At 40.5% G+C, this 24423-nt stretch overlaps 1 protein-coding gene across 2 annotated transcripts in view; it reads left to right on the top strand.

The window, feature by feature from the left end:
* LOC135220597 (inhibitor of growth protein 4-like) overlaps positions 1-22294 on the top strand; it is a 31201-nt gene extending 8907 nt beyond the window's left edge. For both annotated transcript variants that reach the window (XM_064257867.1, XM_064257866.1), the window contains exons 4-6: positions 599-710; positions 21399-21661; positions 21881-22294. In XM_064257867.1, coding sequence (XP_064113937.1) covers positions 599-710; positions 21399-21661; positions 21881-21982 — 477 coding nt within the window. In that variant the 3' untranslated portion in view covers positions 21983-22294. The remainder of the gene's footprint in view (positions 1-598; positions 711-21398; positions 21662-21880) is intronic.
* The last annotated feature ends 2129 nt before the right edge of the window (positions 22295-24423 follow it).

Here is a 24423-nt window from a genome sequence, read left to right as displayed (position 1 = left end):
AGTTTGAGTTTAAACAAAATTTTTGTAATTCAGTTATAATTTTAGCCTTGTAGGCAATCCTGTGTAGCACTCCATAATAATTTTTAGACTCAATGTAAGTGAGTCTTATAGGTAAGAATTGTCTTTATCGTAAATAGCTTGCTTTTGTTTTGTGATTGTAATCATTTCTGCTATGTAAATCAGTGTGGCATCAGAAGTGTTTTCAGTTTTCATATGATAAGTGCACTACTTTCTTAATGTCAGTGTCCAGTTATAGGTATGTTTCAAGGACATATTTTGCAGTTAAGAGTACCCACTTACTTTGAAAAGAACAATGGGCAAGGAAATAATATGAGGTAGATCATATTATTTTATATATGGTAATTACTAAGGTACATGGTATTGTGTATGTTTACTGCATTTTACCACTTGACTTACACCTCTATGAAATTATGTATTATTTTAGTTTGATGATCTTTACTTACAGTATAGAGCACTTGCTGTAAGAATCTGACACTGATTGTTCCATTAAAAAGTATTTGATATTCAAGTTCCTTATTATTATGAAAAGAAAGGAACATTCTAAAGTACCATGCTACTGTAGTATTTTAATTTCCAGGTTGATAAACACATTCGAAGGCTGGATTCAGATTTAGCTAAGTTTGAAGCCGAAATTAAGGAAAAAGCTCTCAATAATAATAAAAAAGAAGAGGAGACCAGCACTAAAAAGAGTAAGTAGTTTTGTTTTAAGTGATCTTGCATTATTTTTTTTGTTAATGTGGTGAATATAGAGTGGGCTTTCAATATGTAAGAATGGTATGTTTAGTTGATGTGAGAAAACTCCAAATGGAGATGCAATGGAACCTCAGTTTTCGTATGTAATCCGTTCCAGAACGTCTCACAAAGTCCGAAACGTATGAAATGTGAAACAATAATTTTAATTATGCAACTTACCCAGTAATTACATAGCTATAGGTTCTGTAATTCGCAGCAGTATAGAGTCAAAATTCGCGATAATGACACCGATAAGTGTGTAGGTGACACAGTCTGGCCTCCCCTAGCTAGAAGGTTAGGAACAACACAGCCAATTAGCTCATTCCATTTCTGCAACTCCTGGTGTAAACATCTGGTGTCGTCAGCAGTTATTCAATTGTCGCCGGTCATTTACCAGATTTTGGTGTACAAACTGAGAGTGGAATAACATTAACCGAAAGCTTCAGGATGAGTTTTTTCCTTGTTTTATTGCATTTCACTGAAGTAATACATCTTTAGTTTGCATTTACAGCGACTTGCAGTTAATTAGTCAAATACTATTTGACGAGTGTCGAACTATAATATGTAAACATTGGTTTTAGTGGACCAATGTTTACGCTTGTAGCAATCAGATATTGTTCGATAACATGTTTCAGTAGCGATCTTTTGATTGAATAATTTTCACAATGAATAACGCAACAAAGTGAGATGTCACTTAACTAATAAGGACGTTGCGTAATCGTGGAAACCTTGCATTAGCTATCTTCCGGATAGAGTAGTGTAATAATGTAAACATTGCATTCGTTATCAGAACGATGTTGGTGTTGAATTTTATTTCCGCAAAAACGTGTTGGCAGGGTTAATAATTAAAACTATTGTTTTGTACATGAACTTTCCTGTCAGATATATACTTAGCTTTACGTCTCTGACGTCACGACAGAATTCAAAACTCGCGGCACACGCGACAGGTAGGTCAGGTGATCTACCTTACCCGCCACTGGGTGGCGGCTGTAAGAACCAATCTCCCTTTCCAGCCAGAATTTTTCTGTCGCCGGTGATGACTACACCTGTGGTTGTTACCTCCTGACAGCTTTATTCGATTCTCGTTGCCGTGGATTTATTTGGACTGACTTTCGGTGAAGTACCTGATCTTGTTGGCTTGGCATACGCACTTGTGGATTGTTTTTTGGATATTGATTTGGATTTTTCTTTGATTTCAAGATGTCTGATGTAGAGGTTAAGAAATCTTCTATGTTTAGGGTGTGCTCTATGGATGAATGCAAGGTGAGGCTACCGAAAGCTACGGTAGATCCTCACACAGTTTGCTTTAAATGTAGAGGGAAAGAATGTTCTTTTGTTAACCCGTGTAATGAGTGTGAGAAGTTGGATGAGGGTGAATGGAAGCCTCTTTCTTCCTACTTGAGGAAGTTGGAGAAAGACAGGGTGAGAAAAGCTTCGTCTAGAAGTTCTAGTAAGTCTCGTATTAGCGAGGTAGAAGTAGACAATCCTGTTGTAGCATTAGAACCTTCTCCAGTTTCAGCTCCTGCGCCCTGCATCGAACCTAAAGATACGACTACGGAAGTGGCAACCATGAGAGCCACGATCCTTAGCATGGAAAAGAAGATTCGTTCGTTGCAAGGTAAGAGTAGTGAAGGTGAATTGTGCAGTGACCCCAGTGCAGTGCAGTCTGATCGGCTCCTTAATGCTTCCAGGCCTAGACCTCTTCCAGACTCCCAGTCCCAGTGGAGGAGGAAAGTCAACAGCCGCAGGAAGGTTAGGGAGAACTCCCACCGATCAGGCGTCCCCTCGGTAGATCCTGATGTTCGTACCCAGGCTGCCCTTGTTCGCGCGAAGAAGGAGGTATTGCGCCAATGCTTCTCTTCTTCTTCCTCACCTTCGCCTAGAAGAGGATGGAGCGCCTCGGATTCTTCGCGACCGCTGAAAAGAGCCTGGAAGGCTCCTTGCGCCTTTCCTTCCAGCCCGGAAGTTTTTCCAGAAGAGCCGGAAGTGGATATCAAGAAACCCAGGAGGGAGCAGGAGTTCTCGCCTCATAGTAGGCTTCGAGCCTCTTCACCTGTGGAGGATTTTGCAAGATCTCCAGCTCGGATTCTTGCGGGGCTGCAAGCTCAGATTTTGGCGCTGGCGGGCTCCTTGGCTGGAGGAACGCGTCGTAAGAAAGACGTCTCTCTCCCCGTCAAGAAGTCTAGGATCCCTTCGCCTGTGTTACCTTCTCAGTCAGAGTCGGCTCTCTCTCCTGTATCAGCGGATGGAAGGAGGCGCTCTTCCCTCGGCAGACGCTTGTCGTCTTCCAGGCGACAATCGCCTAAGAAGCTTTCTCCTGGTGACTTCATTTCTCCAGTAGAAAGGGATCTAGCGCCTAGTAGGCGCTCGTCTAAAGACAAGCGTACAGCTTCGTCTTCTCGCTCCTTTCCGAAGATCCTTCAATCTCCGGATAAGAGAGCCTCCTCTTTCATGGATTCGTCAAGAGACAGGATCTCTCCTTTTGTTAGGCGCCTAGAGCCTGGTAGGCGCTACTCCCCAAGTAGACGCTCTCCCGCTCCCAAGCGCGGTGCGGAAGATAGGCGCTTTTCTCCTGATAGGCGCGGCTCTCCTATTAGCCGCTCTGTTCAGGACAGGCGTGTAGAGCCTGAAAGATATGTCTCTTCTGGGAGACTACCTTTTGCAGAGACCCACGAGTCTAGATCTAAGTTTGTGGAGCATGGTAGACGCCGGTCTCCTAGTAGGTGATCTTCTCCAGGGCTTCGCTCTCCTGTAAGTAGGCGCCAAGAGCCTAGTAGGCTTTCGCCTCATTGTAGGCGCAGTTCGCCAGACAGCCGCTCTCCTTTGGACAGGCGCATGGATCCTGTTAAGCGCCTTGAACATAGTAGGCTCTCCTCTCCTAGCAGGCGCTCCCCTTTGGACTCCCGGGATTCTAGGAGTAGACTTAAGGATCAAAGAGGACGCACTTATCAGAGTAGGAAGGACTCATTCGAGAGGAGCTCTGTAGAAGCTTTGGCTTCCCCTGATAGGCGCCAGACTGCTGCCAGACACTTCCTAGACAGACGCACTTCTTTAGAGAAGTCCAACTGCTCTCGTAAAGAAGCAGAGGGTTCTTCAGTGGATGAAGTGGAACTTTCAGAAGAGGATTTAGTGAAGGACTCTTCAATTTCGTCCTATAAGATCCTTACAGATCTCCTTCTTCAAGAGTTTGGAGACTCCCTTACTCCCGTCGCTCCTCCGTCTCCTCTCTCTTTATTCTCGACTTCTAAGAAGACGAAAGTTTCCTCTTGTGTGAGGATGAAGCCAACCATCTCAATGAAGAAGGCTTTGAGAGGTTTTGGTGATTGGCTGCTTTCTAAGGAGGAGAAAGGGAAGACTGTGTTTTCTTTCCCACCTTCCAAGCTTACGGGCAGACTAGGTTTTTGGTACGAGTCTGGAGAACCCCTAGGCCTGGGTCTTCCGTCATCTGCAGACGCGGACTTCTCTTCACTGGTGGATGCAGCACGACGCTCGGCTCTTTTGTCTGCTAAGACTACCTGGGCTATGAACGAGCTCGACCACCTGTTGAAGGGAATGTTCAGAGTCTTGGAAGTCTTCAACTTCCTTGACTGGTCTTTGGGGGTCTTGGCTAAAAAGACTCAGAACCCGGATTCTATTTCGCCAGAAGATCTCAACAGTGTTCTAACGTGCATTGATAAGGCAGTTAGAGATGGATCGAGCGAAGTAGCCTCCCTGTTTGGAGCAGGGGTCCTTAAGAAGAGATCAGTCTTCTGCTCTTTTTTGACAAAGTCCGTCTCGCATGCCCAAAGAGCCTCGCTTCTGTATTCGCAGCTCTCGCCTCTTCTCTTCCCGAAGAAGATAATCCAGGACATCTCAGGATCTATCTCTGCGAAGGCGACTCAGGACATGCTCGCTCAGTCGGCACGGAAGCCTAGGACCTCCTTCCAGACGAAGACGAAGAAGGAGACTCCAGCTAGACAGGAGCCCTTTCGAGGGGCCCTCCTTCTAGAGCCTCTACCTCTAGAGGTAATAGACCATTCAAGAGAGGTAGATCCTTCTCACGCTCTTCCAGAGCTAAGAAGTAGGGAAGTAGTCCTCCAGACATCAGTAGGTGCCAGGCTTCTAAGATTCTCGGAAGCCTGGGCAAAGAGAGGAGCGGACAACTGGTCCCTCTCGATTATCCGGAAAGGATACCTGATTCCCTTTACGGAAAGACCACCGTTGACGACGACTCCGAGGGAGTTGGTGGCCAGGTACAGGGATCCCATCATGAGCCTCGCTTTAACACAGGCAGTGGAACAAATGTTCGAGAAAGAGGCTATAGAGCTAGTGAGCGACCCATGCTCAGCGGGCTTTTACAACCGCCTTTTTCTAGTTCCAAAAGCCTCAGGAGGATGGAGACCGGTTCTGGATGTAAGCGCCCTGAATTTCTTTGTAGAAAAGAGGAAGTTCGCCATGGAGACGACATCCTCAGTGTTGGCGGCCCTTCGTCCAGGGGATTGGATGGTGTCCCTAGGTCTTCAGGACGCTTACTTCCATGTGCCTATCCATCCTTCTTCAAGGAAATACCTCAGGTTCATGATGGGAGGAAGGATATTCCAGTTCAGGGCCTTGTGTTTCGGCCTTTCAACAGCCCCTCAGGTCTTCACAGGCCTAATGAAAAATGTAGCAAGATGGCTACACTTGGAGGGACTGGCTAATCAGAGCCAAGTCACAGAAAAGATGTTTGGAGGACCTACAAAAGACCCTTTTCATGGCAAGTTCTCTGGGACTTTTGGTGAACTTTCAAAAGTCTCAGTTGATCCCCAGTCAAGATCGTATCTATCTGGGGATTCGGATGGCTTCTCTGGATTTTCGGGCTTTTCCGTCTCCAGAAAGGATAGCCCGAGGGTCAGAGAAAGTCAAAGCCTTCCTAGAGAAAGATGTATGCACAGCGAGGGAGTGGATGAGTTTGTTGGGGACACTCTCCTCGTTGGAGCAATTCCTTTCTCTAGGAAGGTTGCACCTCAGACCTCTCCAGTTCTTTCTACATCGAAACTGGAGGTGTCGTTCGCAAAACCTAGAGTTCTCCTTCGAGATCTCAAGAGAAATCAAGAAGGACCTCTCTTGGTGGGCCAACCCTCTCAGGTTTGCAGAAGGGATGTCCCTTCACATTCCGAACCCCAACCAAGTGTTGTATTCCGACGCCTCGGAAACAGGTTGGGGAGCAACGCTCGGCTCAAGAGAAGTGTCAGGCACCTGGAAGAAAGAACAGGTGACCTGGCACATCAACAAGAAGGAGCTGATGGCTGTTTGGCTAGCTTTGAAAGCTTTCGAGCCCCACGTCCTAGCTTCGGCAGTGCAGATCAACTCGGACAACACCACGGCCCTGGCATACATCAGGAAGCAGGGGGGGACTCACTCTTTCTCCCTGTACGAGACAGCAAAAGAACTTCTGCTGTGGGCAGAGGAAAGGAAGATTTGTCTCCTTACCAGGTTCGTACAGGGAGAAAAGAACGTCAGAGCAGACCTCCTAAGCAGGAAAGATCAAGTCCTGCCTGCAGAGTGGACTCTTCACGAGGATGTTTGCCAGGACCTGTGGAAGCTTTGGGGCAGGCCTCATATAGACCTCTTCGCCACAGCCAAGAATGCGAGGATAGCCAACTACTGCTCTCCGATATCGGACCCGAGGGCAGTGTCGATAGACGCTTTTCTCCTAGATTGGAAGGGTCTAGACATGTATGCTTTTCCTCCATTCAAGATACTGGGAGAGAGACTCAAGAAATTTGCAGAATCGGAGGCAGCAAGGATGACGCTGGTAGCCCCGTTCTGGCCCGCACAAGTATGGTTCACAGAGGTACTGGAATGGTTAGTAGATCTTCCGAGAACATTACCACAGAGGATCGATCTGCTCAGACAACCCCACTTCGACAGGTATCACAAAAACCTCCCCGCTCTAGATCTGACTGGCTTCAGACTGTCAAAAGTTTGGTCAGAACGAGAGGGTTTTCTGCAAGAGTTGCAACGGCTATCGCAGCAGCAAGAAGGCCTTCTACCCTTAGAGTCTACCAATCGAAGTGGGACGTCTTTCGACGATGGTGTAGGAACCATCACTTTTCCTCTTCCAGTACCTCTGTAACCCAAATAGCAGACTTCTTACTTTTCCTTAGGGAGAAAAGTGGACTGGCGGTATCAACCATTAAAGGTTATCGTAGCATGCTGTCTGCAGTGTTTAGGCACAGAAACTTAAACATTTCAGAAGACAAGGACCTTCATGATCTAATAAGATCTTTTGAAACATCCAAAAAGGTTTCGCCAGAGATTCCGAGTTGGAATCTGGATGTAGTGCTACGTTTCCTGAGGTCCCCTAAGTTCGAACCGCCTCAGTCTGCCTCGTTTAGAGACCTCACGAGGAAGACACTTTTTCTCATGGCATTGGCTTCCGCAAAGAGGGTTAGTGAACTCCATGCATTAGAAGGAAATGTGGGATTCAGAGGAGATGCAGCTATCTGTTCATTCCTACCTTCGTTCTTGGCTAAGAACGAGAACCCCTCAAATCCTTGGCCTAGGAGCTTTGCAGTCCAAGGCTTGTCTGCATTAGTAGGCGAGGAAGCAGAGAGGTCACTTTGCCCAGTACGAAGTTTAAAGTTTTATCTGCAGAGAAAGAAAAAACTTAAGGGCAATGATGTCAACCTTTGGTGCTCTGTAAGAGATCCAAGGAGGACTCTTTCGAAGAATGCGCTTTCTTTCTTTATCAGAAGCCTGGTGAAAGAAGCACATGCGATATGTGATGAAAGTCAATTCAAAGTTCTTAAGGTCAAAGCTCATGAGGTAAGAGCTATTGCCACGTCATTGACTTTCAACAAAAACATATCCCTGAGTAATATTATGAAGGCAACATTCTGGCGTTGCAACTCAGTCTTCGCAAACCACTATCTAAGAGACGTCAAAATTACGTATGAAAAGTGCTTCGCGTTAGGCCCGTACGTATCGGCGGATTCGGTGCTGGGGCAGGGAGCTGAGACATATCCTTTGTAGTATATATTTTCCCCCTTGTTAGGTTGTAAGTTTTTGGTTGTTTGGAAGAACATGCGGGTAGGCATGTTTTTCATTTCGTAGGTCTAACAATGATTAGATTGGTTAGGTGATCGGTTTATGTTTGAGCTCCTTGCAATGATAGTGGTTAGGTTCTGTCATATAAGTGGGCGAATCCCCGTTGACAGATCCTGCTCGGATTCTATCAAGTAAGCGGATAACCAAATCCCTTTGATAGACCCAAAGAGTCTGTCAGCTGTAGGTCACGCCCTCGCTGAAGCTCTTCAGGCAACGCAGACTCATAGACAGTAACTACGAAGTCTTCTGCCTAAACAGGTAAGAACCAAGGTTGTATTTTACATCCTACAACTAGTGTTGTTTTCCCCTTTTTTCCATATTTATATTGCTGTCTCTTTCCCTCCACCAAGGGTGTCAATCAGCTAAGTATATATCTGACAGGAAAGTTCATGTACAAAAATGTTATTGTTAGTATACAATAAGGTTTTGTACATACTTACCTGGCAGATATATACTTAGCTTTACGTCTCTGACGTCAGAGACGTAAAGCTAAGTATATATCTGCCAGGTAAGTATGTACAAAACCTTATTGTATACTAACAATAAAATTTTTAAGGTGTTTTCACCACTGTAGCTTGTTAGCATGTCCGCTACTGAACAAATTTGCAATATATTTAAATGCTTATCAATCTTTTCAACTTCAGTGTAAAAGTTTAATGTAGCAGGAGAGAATTAGTTATTATGGATTTTTGGAGGGCTGTTTATTGAAATCCTATTAAAAGGAAGAATAAAATTATTATTATTGATATTTTTATTGTTGATGTAATAGTATTATTGGAATGTACAAGAGCCCACAACAGAGAGAACATCCCCATAAAGGGCTGTACTTAAAACCATTAAGGGAACAAAGTAATGATTTAGCATGCGGCCTTAGCTTGAATCAAATCAAAACTGTTAAGTAGCTAGAACGAAAGAGTACGCTTGCCTTCAAAGCTTTTAGCTTAACTGGGCCGAATTATTCGGGCTGATCTTATCTTTAGCCATATGTTTGACGTTAGATTATGTCATGCATTTATCTCATAATTTACTGAGCCCAGTAGTGGACGCCTAGTAACATCCACAAGCGTCCAGTGGATCTGTGGCAGTGTACAGTTGAGCCTAGTAGCGCCCACGAGCGTCTGGCGGATCCGCGGCGACGGGAGGAGGCATACTGGTAGCCCGAGGGAGGTCAGTGGGATTTGCCCACGGACAGTCCTGTTGTTAAAGCCCAGGTCGTGACATAGTGCCATTGAAAAGGCATCTATAAGGAAGTGTTTTGTCTTTCCGCAAGTGGGTTGAGCCAGTGGCGCTTTATTGCAGAGTTTTGTTCACTGTAAAGGAGGACTCGTAATATGTTGCCTTCTGTCCCTCCTAAGAAGACCAGTGTGTTACAAGAGGACGAACGTCCTTCTTGCAGGTTCTGGGACAGTCCAGAATGCTTTTCACACAATGACAATGGCTTAGAGGGTCAGTGTAGTGGAAGAATACCCTTTTCCTAGATTCGAGGAAGTTGTCCTTTGGGCGTCCATCAGATAAGGTTGCTTGCTTGCAGGGAAAGTTCTGATTGTCTGTTGGCGCCAGACCTCTCTCCTCCTATGCTCTCTATTCCAGATAGTTCCTTTGTGTTAAGAGTCTAGCTCTTGAAAAGTGTACGGCAATTGAGCGTCTCTTGGTGACTGTGCGTCCTTCTTGAGCAGGAAGGGACTCTGTCCTGCCTTCTGTATCTAAAGTAATTCAAGCCTCCCATTGGGGCAGGAGTGGAAGACCACCCATTGGCGCCTCGGCTTCAACAAGCGGTTGAGCGCTCTTTGTCCCAGTAGTGCCTACTGGTGCATGTTTTACCCCTTCTTCAAGAGCGCTAACTGGTCTCAAGTACCACTGCTGGTGCCAAAGCGTTCAATGGCTCCCAAGCGTCCATTAGCGCCCGAGCATTCATTGGCTCTCAAGCATCCATTGGCTCCTGAGCATCCATGAGCGTCCATTGGCGCCCGAGCATCCATAAGTGCCTGAGCGTCCATCGGCGCCCAGCGTAGCTGGATCAGTAGGAAGTTTTTCTCAGCCATGGACAATGCTTTCATCTTCTGTCTTACTGAAAGTGTCAAGTTATGACTGTCTCAGATCCTTCGACTGCAACCATTCAAAATAAGTTGGACAGTATTTTTGAATTTAGGAAGTCTTTTGTAACTCCTGTTCAACCTTAAGCAAACTTGTCTCCATTTTCATCGGCCGAAGAAGAAGAGGATAAGGAGTCGTCTCAGACATCCTACAATTTGCTGCTTTGCTACTTTGTAGCGAATTCTTCAGATTTGTTCTCTCCAAGGCTTCGTGAAGCATACTGCTCCTTCTATCCAGCCACGAACAGCCTTGTCCCCTGTTTTTTTTGGCAGAAGAAGAGGAAGAAGACAGAGATAAGGAAACTCCTCCTACGGCTTACAAGTCGCCTCTTCGATATTTTCTAGTGAATTTCTTGTCTTGCCAGTAGCTCCAACATTGCCAGTGTCCTCATTTTTTAGAGATAATCAAGTAAATTCGTCCAAGTTGCTTATCTAGTTTTTTTAGGCGATGAAGGAAGCTAACCTTTGGCTTTCTGAAAGAGGTAACAGGGATAGGTTAACTTTAATTTCTCACCATCACATCTTTTAACAGGAATTAGGCGATGTAATTAAAATTATCTTCCGTGTGGTTGTAGTAGTGGGCTTCCTTGATTGGACTGTTGGAGCTTTGGGCCACAAGATCAAGGAATGTTCGGTGCTGGATGAGGATTTTTATGGACCTTTAACGAGACAGTTCCATGGAATTGTCTTTTTTATGTTGGGCATTCTGAAGAAGACAAGAGAACTTATGTTCTTTCACCACCAAATAGTGTATCAGACACAGAGGTCTGTCTCTCTTTACCCTCCTCTGGATAGTAAACACCTTTTTCCTGAGGATGCAGTGATTCAGGTAGCTTCTGACCTCCAGATGAAGTGAACCCCGGACTTTGTCTCTCTCTCACTCACCCAAGTATTCTCGTGTTACCACTTCTAGCTCACACCCTTCTCCTTCCACATGCGCTCAGCTCTTTCATAGCAAGGGAAGTTCTAGGTCATTCCCTAGATCTGGGGAAGGGGACGTATCAACCCTCGAACCATTAGGAAATCCTCTCCAAATCCCTGCCAAGAAGTGAAGAGGCAGTTCTCCGGGCACCTGCAGGGGAAAGGTTCCGCCAATTTGAATGAACTTGGAAGCAAGAGGAGCAGAACCTTGGATCGTATAATGTTGAGAGAAGGCTACAACATTCTTTTTGAGAGCGTTTCACCCTTATTCAGCTCTCCAATAGCTTTAGCGTACTCTGGAAATTCAGAATTCAGACATTTATTGCCCAGTCAAGAGAAGTTTCGTCACTTGCAGAGTGAGGCCATGCCTTAGAGTTATTAGTAGCCTACTAACTCCTGGATTTTATGACTGATTATTAGTAAGTCCCCCAAGGCCTCAGGGGGCTTGAGGCCCTTGTTAGAGGTGAGCACTTTGAATGTTTTTGTCCAAAGACAAAAGTTCATAATGGAAAGAATCAGACAGTTTTTTGTTCCTTCATCAAGGGGACTAGATGGTGTCCATCGATATGGACGATGCATAGTCCATATCCCAATTCATCGAGGCTCAAAGAAATTTCTTTGTTTTGTCCTCAGAGAGAGTGCCAATTTACAGCTCCGTGCTTCGGGTTTTCAATAGCCACACAAGTGTTTAAGTACTCTCAGCTTAGCCCCTATTGTTAATTGCTGCAACTAGTCAGGATAAAAAATCTCTTTACCTGGAATATTGGCTTCTTCGGTCACATTCATAGAAGAAGTTCACAGAGGATGTGCAGAAAATTCCATCATTGGCAGGAGTTGGGACTTCTGATAGACTTGAGGAAGTTACAGTTAGTCTCCCATTTGGATTTTGTCTTTTTGGGGATGAGGATAGACTCTGATGCTTTCGGGCTTTTCCATCCCCACAAAGAGTGGAGTCGTGCCTTCAGTAGGTGGACCATTTGCTAGCCCTTCAAGATTGCTCAGCAAAGGAATGGAGGAGCCTGCTGGGCACCCTAGCCTCTGTAGAACAGTTTGTGTCGTCTGGCAGTTTCACATGAGGAATCTCCAGCTCTTCCTAAAGATAACTGGAAAGGGAAAATTTCTAGACTCATTTGTGTTCCAGGCAACATCTGAAGTAAAGGAGGACCTGTCTAGGTGGAGATCAGAAGAGAGGCTATTAGAAGGGAAGTCCCTTCTTCCTCTGAGCACCAACCGGGTATTCTATTCAGATACGTCCAATCCAGGTCGGGGAGATGGAGTATTGGGGACATTCCATGAGACAGTGGCACTTACAATTGAAAGAATTGACGGCTATCCACCAGGTGCTATTGGAAGATTGCGGACCTGGTCCGCAATAAAGTAGTAACTGTCTGCTCGGACAGCCCTCCCTAATTTCAAGAAACTGGGAGGAACACATTTTTTGTCTGTGAAGCAGCAAGAACCCTTTTGCTATGGACAGACAGGAACCACACCAGAATCCTAACAAGTTCATACAAGGGAAATTCAGCGTCCTGGCGGTTTAATTAAGCTGCAAGAAGCAAAATCTTCCTACTGTGTTGCATTTTAGCAGAACTAGCTCCTTCTGATAGGAACAATGGATGGCAACTACAGTCAAGTGCAAACCCTGTTCTATCAGAGTCGGAAGTGCTTTATTACAGGGAGAAGAGTGGAACTCGGGCTAGATGGTCTGGTATTTTCTAGAACCAGAAGCCAAGACCAGATTTAACCCAAGATGTTATGGCGAGGACATATGCGTCTCGTCCTCAGATTAGGACATCTTGCCATTTACCCTAATGGTCTTTTTCTTCTGAGACTCAGATTTAAGAGAAGCATTTACATCTTGTTAGCAAAGCTAATCACATTAAGTACAACCTCGACATCATTAGCTTTTAAGAGCTATATATCTCATATGTCCATTTTGCATTCGACCTACTGGAAGTGTGATCATTCATCATTTCTCATGGCGTAAGAGAAATTTTTGGAAAATTGCTAATTTAGGCAGTACCTTGAAAATTTTAATTACTGGCATGGTATTGAGGAAGAAAGCATAGGATTCCCTCCTATTGTCCGAACCTTCACCGGGTAGTGAAGGATCGAAGTTTAGGGAGCCAAGAGGGTACAATGTATCCAGAGTACCCGACACATAGTGGATGGGTTGTGGGTTTTACTTGAGTGTAGGTGACATGATAATCTGGTGGGTTTTTGTTATGGTACTGTGCCCAGGGCAAGGGCAAATTGAAGTCCTTGTGAGCAATTGGAATCATCCTGAGCCTTGTACAAGGCGACCCTCAGCTTTACTGCCGCGCCACTACAGGTTAAGTGGAGCACCAACCAGAGGCAGTCTCTACTGTAAGCTCTCTTAACTAACAAGGAACTACAAGCATTGTTTCAATGCTAGCAACTTATCTATTTCTAATTCATTATTTGACTTAACGTTTTATCCCACCTCCTGTCAATGTGGGAGTCAGCTATGTAATTACTGGGTAAGTTGCATAATTAAAAATGATGGTTTTATAATAAAACAAAGTTTTGATTATACTTACCCAGTAATTCCATGATCAGAGCCCTCCCTCCCTCCCGCTGATGGACATAAGCATAAACGGAGTGAGCTAATTGGCTGTGTTGTTCCTAACCTTCTCGCTAAGGGGGGCTGAGACTGTGTCACCTACACACTTATCGGTGTCGCTACTGCGAATTTTGAATCTATACTGCTGCGAATAACAGAAACTATTATCCGAGGATTATTTGAGGTTACTTCTATGAAACAACAGCTTCTCAAACAACCTCACTTCAGGTGATTCCATCAAAGCCTGTATTCTCTGGCCCTGACAGGTTACAAACTGTTAGAGATTGCTTAGAAGGAAGGGCTTTTCATAAACAGCTACAGACAAAGTCTATCAAGCAAATTGGACAATCTTCAGAACAGGGTGTAGAAATAATAATGTCTCCTCTACTTAGGCCTTCGTAACAGAAGTAGCTAACTTACTGCTGTATCTCAAAACAAAATAGATATCTTTCCAATTCTACTATTAAAGAATAACGAGCCATGTTAAGCTCTGTATTCTGCCATAGAAAAACAGATTTGTCCATGATCCAGGATTTGTTGGACCTCATCAGATCTGTTGATACTACCAAAGGAGATTTCTTTAGTATCCTGGAACTTAGATATTGTTCTCAAGTGGTTATCGAGTATCCATTTCGGACCCATGCAGTCAATCTCCCTGAGAGTCCTGACTAGGAAGACTGTTCCTAGTAGCCTTAGCAACAGCGAAGAGTGTCAGTGAGATTCATGCTCAGGATAGAAGAGTTGGATTCACCCAAGGGAATGATATGTTTTTTTACCTTAGGGTTCTTGGCAAAGAACAAGGCTATGTCCAAACCCTGGCCTCGCTCATTTACAATTAAAAGCTTAGCTGAAATACTGGGTCCAAATAAAAGAAAAAGAACTCTCTGCCCTGTAAGGGCTCTAAGCAATACCCGCTTAGAACAAAGGGACTTTGTGGGACCTCAAACAACCTTGGGTGTTCAGTAAAAGTCCTGCATGTCCTCTGTCAAAAAATGAATTAACATTTTCTCTCAATAACTTATATCAGAATCACACTCTTTAATAGGAAAAGAGTTTTTTCCCTTATGAAGAATCAGAGTGCATGAAATAAAGAGCAGTATCCACTTCATTAGCATTCAAAAGAAACTTACCACTGACTTCTATCTTACAATCGACCCTTTGGAGGTGTAAGTTTGTATTCGTTACACAAGTAAATTACATAAGGGATGTTGAAACAGTTTTTGACAAATGCAGTACCTTGGGTCCTGTTTACGCAGCTGGTGTGGTGTTGTGGGGGGGTAAATGTAGGAAGCATATTCCTTCCTATCATCTCTTCACCTTGTACCTTGGGTTTCAAGTTCTAAGGGAGTAGTATGTACGTGGAGTACCCTCCAGTCTTTTTAATAGTTGGGTAATGGTTCTTTTCATAATTCATTTGGTGGTATTGAAGACTGTTTTTAATTTTGTTGTATTTTCTGCTACTGCACCCTGGGCATGGCCATCTTGTATCCTATACTAGCAATAGGAATTGATCCATCGCTGCAAAGGCGCACCAATGGCATACCGCCCTGCCTCTACACAATAGGATGAACGCAAACACAGGCAGTATTTACCTGCACAGCTCTCTTATTAGGTAAGAGGGCAGCAAGTATCAATGTTAGCAAATTTTTTCATTCTCAAAGTCATTACAATTAATACTGTGGAGTAGATATGTCTATGTATCCCACCTCCTAGCAATATGGGAATCAGCTATGTAATTATGGGGTAAGTTACTTATATTAAAATAATTTGTTAATAAAAGAAGGTTTTATATATACAGGTAGTCCCCGGGTTACGACAGGTTCAGCTTATGACATTCCGAGTTTAAGGCGCTTTTCCATTATATTCATCAGAAATTTTTTCCAGGGTTACGACGCCTACAACGCTCACCTGGCACAAGAAATATGACACCAAAAATGCAAAATAATCAATATTTGAAGGTTTTTTTTTGATGAAAAATGCAATAAGAATGCAGTTTACATAGTTTTGAATGCACACAAAGCATTAGAGGTAAGGTTTTCTTCGGATTTTTTATGATGTTTTGGCTTACGACAATTTTCGGGTTACTACGCGTCTCAAGAACGGAACCCCTGTCGTAACCCGGGGACTGCCTTTACTTAGCCAGTATTTACATGATCAGAGCCCTCCCTACTACCCACTCATTGGACATAAGGGCATAAACAAATTGAAAAGTTTTTCTAAGTTGTACCTCTCTTTCCCTCCGAAAATGGGCAGGACAATTCATCTACTCCAAAACATTTTAGCACAACCCGCGAATTTGAAAATTTCAATTGCAAAATGAGTATAAGCTATGTAATTACTGGGTAAGTACTGCTTTTAAAACCTTCGTTTATTATCAAAATTATAATTTTTTGACTGAAAATACTAAGGCAATTACCTGGTTGATAACTATATTCAACAAAAATGAGAGAATAAAGCTTTTCACAATAAAAATTAACTTGAAAGATGAACAAAATCATGTCACCGCAGTGATGCATTTATACTGTTAAGGAGAGGAGAAGAGACCGTTAAAAACATTACGTACTGGCAATCCCTGGTTAACAATGGGGTTCAGTTATCAGCCGAGCTCCGGTAACTGAATGCCATGAACTGAATACTAAATGGCATTTACGACACCGAAAGTGCCTGTGATCTGCATAACTGCACTGTTAACAGGTTTATCAGTGCCTAAATCTGTTAACTGGGGACTCCCTGCAGTGTTTGTATGTAAAAACTAACAATTCATGTAAAGGAAAGAAATCTCACAATAAATTTAACATAATGATACAATTTAAAAACAATTAAATGCAGTACAGCAGTGTAACAATAAAAAATCGAGTCTTACATGAGCTTCCACTCATTTCCCAGCTGTACCACTGGAACCTGGTCTAAGATGGTTTTTCTTGTTCACTACATTTCGCCCATTTGCTATCTCTTAGTACACCTGATTTGCCCAAATCACTTCTTGTTACGGTAACATACCTATTGAGTGACACTTGCTTTTTACGATTTTTTATCACCGTAAAAGTAATTCGTCCCCTCATCATGAAACACACTAGCACTGTGTTCATCTTCTGCGTGCATTGGATTGTGTTTAAACAACTTCCTTGTGAAAAGTTATTTGGTCTCTCTTTCCTTTTCTTATTTGTATTCTTTTCTTATTACTTATTTGTTTGCAAAATCCTCATGTTAATTGGATTATAATTTTAAATTTTACTGTTTGCAACAGTAAGTTGATCTGTTGTGGCATAATTGTTCACCTTGCACTCAAGATCCAAATGAAAAAGCCAGTGACAATCATATACGCGGGATTTCACATTTGCTTGATGCCAGTTACTCTTTCTCTCTCTCTCACATGTACACAGACACAATTGGATAGACAGTATTGATTCTTTTGATTATCCTTGTAAAATGTGAATAAAATTGATTTTATCAACCTTTGCCTACTGCAACTACGTATTTTGGTTTCCTCAAGGAGATCCCGTCTCTCCTCCCTCAATCCCGGCTGGCGGTGCACCATTTTCACCAAATAGTTCATAAATCAGATTTTTAGCTCTTACATGGAAACAAAATTTTGTAAAAATTTTACTTGGTACAGTGCTTTCCCACTTTTTCGCAGGGATAGGTTCCAGAACCCACAGCGGAAATGCAAAATACCCTCTAAAAAGCCTGTAACTGCCAGATACCCTATACTCCTTAGACTAAAATGCTTATAACTGTATTTTAAAATTTCACTGCCTAATTTAGTAGTTCCAACAAAATATTCCTTAAATTGTCCAATAAAACAATTTAATATCAATTAAAACAAAAATACACCCCAAACCGTCATCCCAAAAAGCAGACTGGAAAATTAAATTAGAATATTTACCAAATATTTTAAATATGCTCATTCCAAAAACTCTTTACTGTAATATCATTTCAAATATACCTTACGTTACCCTTAAGGAGAGAGAGAGTAATAAGTACACTGCAGATCATTTTCATCATAAAAATCAGTAGTATTTAGTCAGACACAATATGAAAAATTCGGTAATTAGTGAATATATAGTGTTGCTCTACAAAAAAAGGCAAATTAATGATAATTTTAGACATGGTCCATAGAAAAAATCTGTGACAAAATGAAGCATGAAAAAGCAGGGTAGCATAGCACTGTGTAACATAACGTTTTACTATTACTTTACACTTTCAATTTAGCTTTTGAACACATTAATAATAGCAAAAATGTTAAAAAGGGAACTTTTTGGGTAGGCTTGAACAAATGATCTGGATTCCCTTTACCTATTTCTTATGGGGAAATTTGTTTAATATTTTGAACAAATTACATTTCAACCAGCCTTCTTGAATGGATTAAGCTCAAAGTCCAAAGTATACTACTGTACTACACCCCCATGTCCCAGTACATCTTTTATATCTTCTTTCGACCTTATTAGTCCCACTGTAGCAGGGTTGGCTGCTCGAGTGAGACTTTCTCCAGTTATTTCTATTCTTGCACCTTCTTCCCCCAGTCCCACTTCACCCATATCCTTCCTCACCACATCCATCCATGTGATTGGTTGATACCCCACACTCCTCCTCCACATCACTGGCATGTTCTTAGCATGCTTGATGGGTACAATCTCCTCTCTTCTCATTACATGGGTATGGTATCTCAGATGAGCTTCCCTAGCCTGCTCCTTTACAATACATATACCACACACTCTTCTTGTATCTTGACTCTCCCTCCTTTCCAGTAGTGATATTCATTCAGCCCGTCTCACCATCCTTATCTCAGCTCTTTCCGACAGTCCCGCCTCTTTCCTCTCAAGTGCCCAAGTTTCTGCCCCATATAATAGTAGGAGCCTGATAACTGTCTTATAAATCTTAATTTTGAGCCTAAATCGTATTTTCTTCTGTCTATTTTGCCATGGTTCTTTCACTCTGTTTCACTGCTTTCTCAGTACCTCCCTCTGTTATTATCAACCCCAAGTAGTTAAACTCATTGTTCTGTTTTAACACTGTGCCATCTTCCACTTTAAATGTTTACTTCTTTATATCCTTCTTTACCACTAGTCATTAGCTCTTTGTCAGTCCTCTCCTGTCTAGGGCTCCCTTCCATGCTAAATCCTTTCTTGCAGTTCTTCCTCTGTGTCTGCTATAATGACAAAATCTTCAGCAAACATCCATTCCCACAGTTCTTTGTTATTCCTTAATTCTAATGTCAAATAGTCAATAATGAGGAGGAGCAAGAATGGACTCAGATCTGATCGCTGATGGAGGCCAGCTTCCACAGTAAATGCTGCTGTCTCCTCATATTTTGTCTATACATACAGTGGTTTGTGCCCTCATACATCATCTTCACTAACCTAACCAACTTCTCTGGTACTCCTCTCTTTCTCAAATACCAGTAGACTACTCTGCTTGGTACCCTGTCTGCCTTTTCAAAATCCACAGAACACTTGTAAACTTTCCTGTTCCAAACCAGATATTTCTCTTTCGTACTATAAAAATAGCATCCGCTGTGCTCTTTCCTTTCATAAACCCAAACTGCTCCTCATGTATATCTATCAGCTCACTCAACCTTCCTTCTACTAGTTTTTCTAGTATCTTGAATACATGCTCCAAAAGCTATATTTAATCATCCAAATATCTTTCCAGTCACTTGGTATGTCCTCTAAATCCCATATCTTTTCCAATAGTGTCGGCACCTCCCGATGCTTTAGTCATTTCTATTGTTACCTCTGACTTTTCTGGAGCTTTATTTAGTTTTCCTTTCTAGCATTCTTGACTTCACTCACTGATGTTTGCTACTGGTACTTCTACTAGAGGAACATTTTCTAGTTCTTCACACTCATTCTCGCTGTTTAATACCTGTGTAAAATAGTCTTTCCATTTTCTCTTGACTCCTCTACCTCAATTAAGGTATTTCCATTTTCCTCTTGTATGTATATGTTTACTCATAAATATTCTCTTGTAATTTTGCAAAGTAAAGTCCAAAAAACTATCTTGTAAATATTTCAAGTGTCTTGCAAAAGAGGCCCTAAACAGGGTTAAAATATTTACTTTCAACTTCCTGTGGAAGGTACAGAAATTTTGAAAAAAAAAATTTTCAACCATGTGCATTTGTGTATAGCCATCTTTCCAGCAATGTTTTATTAAATTGGCTAACTTGAAAGTTTACCAGGTTTTGAGATATTGTTAATATACAGGCAGTCCCCAGTTATTGGCAGGGTTTCTGTTCCAACAGCTTGATGATAAGTGAAAATCGCCAATAATGAAAATTGGCTATTTATGGTGCCGATAACCGGTTCATGGCACCTCTATTAGGTATGTACTATTGCTACCATAACTCCATTATTGGTGCTGATAAGCAGATATTGGCACATATGGCACCAAAAATCTATTTTTAGTGCTAGACAAGTTCCATTAAACTGGATCGCCAGTAATCGAGTCCACTGATAACCAGGGATTGCCTGTACGTATACGTTTAGCCTGGCCTGTAAGGGTTGAAAACCAACAAGAAAACATTTCTAGCATTATTGAACTAATAATTTATTTGGCTGTAAATCCATCATTGCCATATAATTGCCATTATCCACTCTTGCAGGGTAGTATATTATGAATACACAATAGTAATGACAATACGTAATAATAATAACAACAACATTAGTAATAATTATTGTAGGTAAGAGACCCTCTTTTAAGCACTTAAGTGTTGAGAGTGATAGCTGCATTAATTTTGTATAGAGTTTTTCTGTCTTTTAAATAGTTGTTTATTCAAGATTACTGCATTCTGCCAGTAACTTGCCAAAAGCGCCTCAGCAGCGTAGTTGGTATGGTATTAGCGTCCCATCTCGGTGGTCGCAGGTTCAATTCTCAGCCATTCCATTGAGGAGTGAGAGATGTGTATTTCTGGTGATAAAAGTTCACTCTCGACGTGGTTCGGAAGTCACGTAAAGCCGTTGGTCCCATTGCTGAATAACTACTGGTTCCATGCAACGTAAAATCACCATACAAACAAAGTAACTTGCCAATGTTCATTATTCTTTAGAGAAGTAAATAATTGTAAGCTGGGATACTTTTATTTAGAACCCACAGTGACCCTTCACAAATATTTGACGTTGGTAAATGACCCATTTTCACATATGAGGAGGATGCTGTCATAAGGAGTATCTCTGTCTGTTTTCCTCTGATTTTCATGCTGTCCAAACCCCCAGCATCATAGACCATCACCTGTTTCCAGTGCCTTTGGCTTGGGAGATTTCCATCAAGTTTAAAGCTTCAGTTATAAGAGCAGTCTTGAGGTCTTTTGGCAGCTCTACCCTGTCTTTTACGTGGTTGTGTTAGGTGTTAATGCTTTAGTTCTATGCCATTTTTGTATGCTAAGGCGGGCATTTGTATGCTTCCTGTGACCCTGACCAGAAACTCCCCTTGTTAATTAGGTACATTTCTAGGGAAGAGATTCTAATTTTGTTATATACAAGGATTTCCACGATTTTCATCTAGTGCACCTAATACGTATAATATTTTTGGCAATAAAAGCAGGTATGATAATGGAGAGGCATTTGTTTGCACCCTTTAACCATATCTTGTGGGGTGAAGGTGTGCTCTTAGGCCCTAAACCACCAAGTCTGGGTCCTGAGATATTATGATGTTAGCTTTGCCCTTTTTGTATGTAATTGTTTTCATCTCCTTCCCCTTTGCTTGATATTCATCTCCAATTGTCATTCTTTTATTATTGTAGTATTAATATTCTGCTATTATTATTAATATTATTATTTATTATTGATGATCTTTCCCTTTTTTATTTTTCTATGTACAGTACTGTATTCCGTATACAGAACTATAATACATAGATACATTTATGTCTTTAAATGTTTTTGATTGCTAAAGATGTGTTTCATAGACAGTTTTAGATATTTATGCTTATTTCATATTTTCATCCATTAAATGTCATTAATGGAATTATCTTAACTTTTTAGAAGGGCGAAAGAAAAAGGAGGACAAAGGGAAAAACAAGAGAAAGGGTAATCAGTCTGATGAAGAAGAAGCCCCACCGAAACCAGGTCGCAAGAAACAGAAAAAGAAAGTTGAAACAGAATCTGCTATTGCATCTGTACTCCCTGGCCTGTCAATTGCACATCCATCAGACGTACTGGACATGCCTGTGGATCCCAATGAACCCACGTACTGTCTCTGCCATCAAGTGTCGTATGGAGAGATGATTGCCTGTGATAAAATGGATGTGAGTTTCAAGTTTTTCCCTTTTACTGTTGGTAAAGTATTTTAATATATGTACTGTTCAGTGTATGCATATATTGAACAGAACCTGTTCATGTTTAGTGCATCTTACTCTAAATACTGTACCATTGTTTAAAATTTAATTTGTAAGGATACTGAATGTTTAAAGGTAAGAGCTAGTTTACTGTTCTATTTCATTTTAATTGTTTGCTTATTCTTTCAGTGTCCAATAGAGTGGTTCCATTTTGCATGTGTTGGATTGACAACAAAGCCCAAAGGAAAGTGGTATTGTCCGAAATGTTCGACGGAGAGAAAGAAGAAATAATAACAAGAAGAATAATATAGGCAGGCAGTTGTGATATTTATTTTTATCGAGATATAATTAAAAGGAATAGTTTTGTTACAAATGGGAATTTTTTATTGTCATTTTACTAAATTGAAATGATCTTATTTGATATATATATATGTAAATGGATAGCATATCCATAGCACAATAAAAAAAAATTTAATAGGGTTTCTAGAGCACTCTTAAAGAAATTTAATAATCTTTTTTGGAGCAGAACAAGTTTTAAATTATTTAAGACATTTCAATTTTGTATCCGTTAAATGATAGACATAGAATAAATTTTTTTTAAGACCTGTTTTATTCACTGTCCTTAAGTTGAACATCAAGAAAATATGGTTTAAATTAAAAATGGTTGAGACTATTGACAGTATGGAGGTTTCAGAATGGTGGTGATAGTCTGTAGGACAAGGAACAAGAAACACATAGTATATCAAAGTAATTTATTAATAGAAATGGAGATCTCAGGACATGAATTTGAAAAATGTGTAAGGAATGACTAGGCTTGATAACAAAATACTCACATATCACATTAAAAGGAACAACTGTAACTATTCATGAAGCTTACTTTACTACCACATTGAGAGTTAATTGTCAAGAAAGCCAGGATCTATTGTTTACTGACTAGGACAGAAAAATAACTTATAATTTACTAAGCAATGTTGACATGTCAGGGTGATTCTTCTACAATATTTGCAGCTACTAAACTAAAGTTCATGTAGATAATTTTGCATAAATCTATTAGGGTGGGCTCTACATCTAGTATTACAGAACGAAGCAATAATTTATTTAGCTCTACCATAAAATGAAAATGCTTTTCAAATGTTTTTATTACTTAATAGAAAGCATGTTATCATCTTTTTCAGCCATGATATTGCACGTGAGGTGACTGGTAAAATGAAGCATATAATTTTATTTCTTTGGAAAGACATTTTGCAAATACTGTAAGCAACAAGATAGTAGTTCCTTATTTACAGCCATAGTAGGAAGCTATGGGGGGAAAATAATCATGTTAATATAGGTAATATTCCTCACACTATTAATTGTAGGAAACTTGTACGTATATTATAAAATACATACTTATCAACTTATCCAATTTACTTGATTTTAATAGTCAGGTATTATTTATAATTGAGAAATATTCCAGAATAAGTTGTGTAATTAGTTTACTATTTTCCTTCATTTTAATAGTCAGGGATTGTTTATAATTGAGAAATATTCCAGAATAAGTTGTGTAATTAGTTTACTATTTCCTTCATTTTAATAGTCAGGGAGTTTATAATTGAGAAATATTCCCAGAATAAGTTGTGTAATTAGTTACGATTTTTCCTTCATTTTAATAGTCAGGGATTGTTTATAATTGAGAAATATTCCAGAATAAGTTGTGTAATTAGTTTACTATTTTCCTTCATTTTAATAGTCAGGGATTGTTTATAAATTGAGATTCCAGAATAAGGTTGTGTAATTAGTTTACATTTTCTTGATTTTTAATAGTCAGGGTTGTTTATAATTGAGAAATAGCCAGAATAAGTTGTTAATTAGTTTACTATTTTCCTTTTCATTTAATAGTCAGGGATTTGTTTATAATTGAGAAATATTCCAGAAAAGTGTAATTAGTTTACTATTTTCCTTCATTTTAATAGTCAGGGATTGTTTTGAATTGAGAAATATTCCAGAATAAGTTGGGTAATTAGTTTAATATTTTTCCTTCATTTAATAGTCAGGGATTGTTTATAATTGAGATTCCAGAATAAGGTTGGTTGTAATTAGTTTTAATAGTTTTCCTTCATTTTAATAGTCAGGGATTGTTTATAATTTGAAAGATTCCAGGGAATTAAGTTGTGTAATTAGTATTTTCCTTCATTTTTAATAGTCAGGTATTGTTTAATAATTGAGAAATATTCCAAAGATTAAAAGTTGTGTAATTAGTTTTACTATTTTCCTTCATTTTAAATAGTCAGGGATTGTTTATAATTGAGAATATTCCAGAATAAGTGTAATTAGTTTTACTATTTTACTTCATTTTAATAGTCAGGGATGTTTATAAGTGAGAAATATTCCAGAAAAGTTGGGTTGTTGTTAATTAAGTTTGTTTTATATTTGTTCCTTTTCATTTTAATTAGTTCCAGGGGAGCGGGTTTGATTTTAATTGAGAAATATTCCAAGGAATTAAGTTGTGTGGGTTTGTAATTGTTTACATTATTTTCCTTCAGTTTAATATTGTCCAGGAATTGTTTAGAGTGAGAAATATCCAGAATAAGTTGTGTAATTAGTTACCTATTTCTGGATTTTAATAGTTTTCCAGGGATTGTTTTAATAATTCGAGAAAATATTCCAGAATAAGTTGGGTTGTTTTAATAGTTCCTTTACTATTTTCTTGGGAATTTTAATTAGTTCCAGAATGTTTATATAATTGAGAAAAT

Source organism: Macrobrachium nipponense, chromosome 2 (assembly GCF_015104395.2).
Source record: "Macrobrachium nipponense isolate FS-2020 chromosome 2, ASM1510439v2, whole genome shotgun sequence".
NCBI lineage: Eukaryota > Metazoa > Arthropoda > Malacostraca > Decapoda > Palaemonidae > Macrobrachium > Macrobrachium nipponense.
Note: the sequence above shows the minus strand (reverse complement) of the source record. Positions and strands in the feature narration are given on the sequence as shown.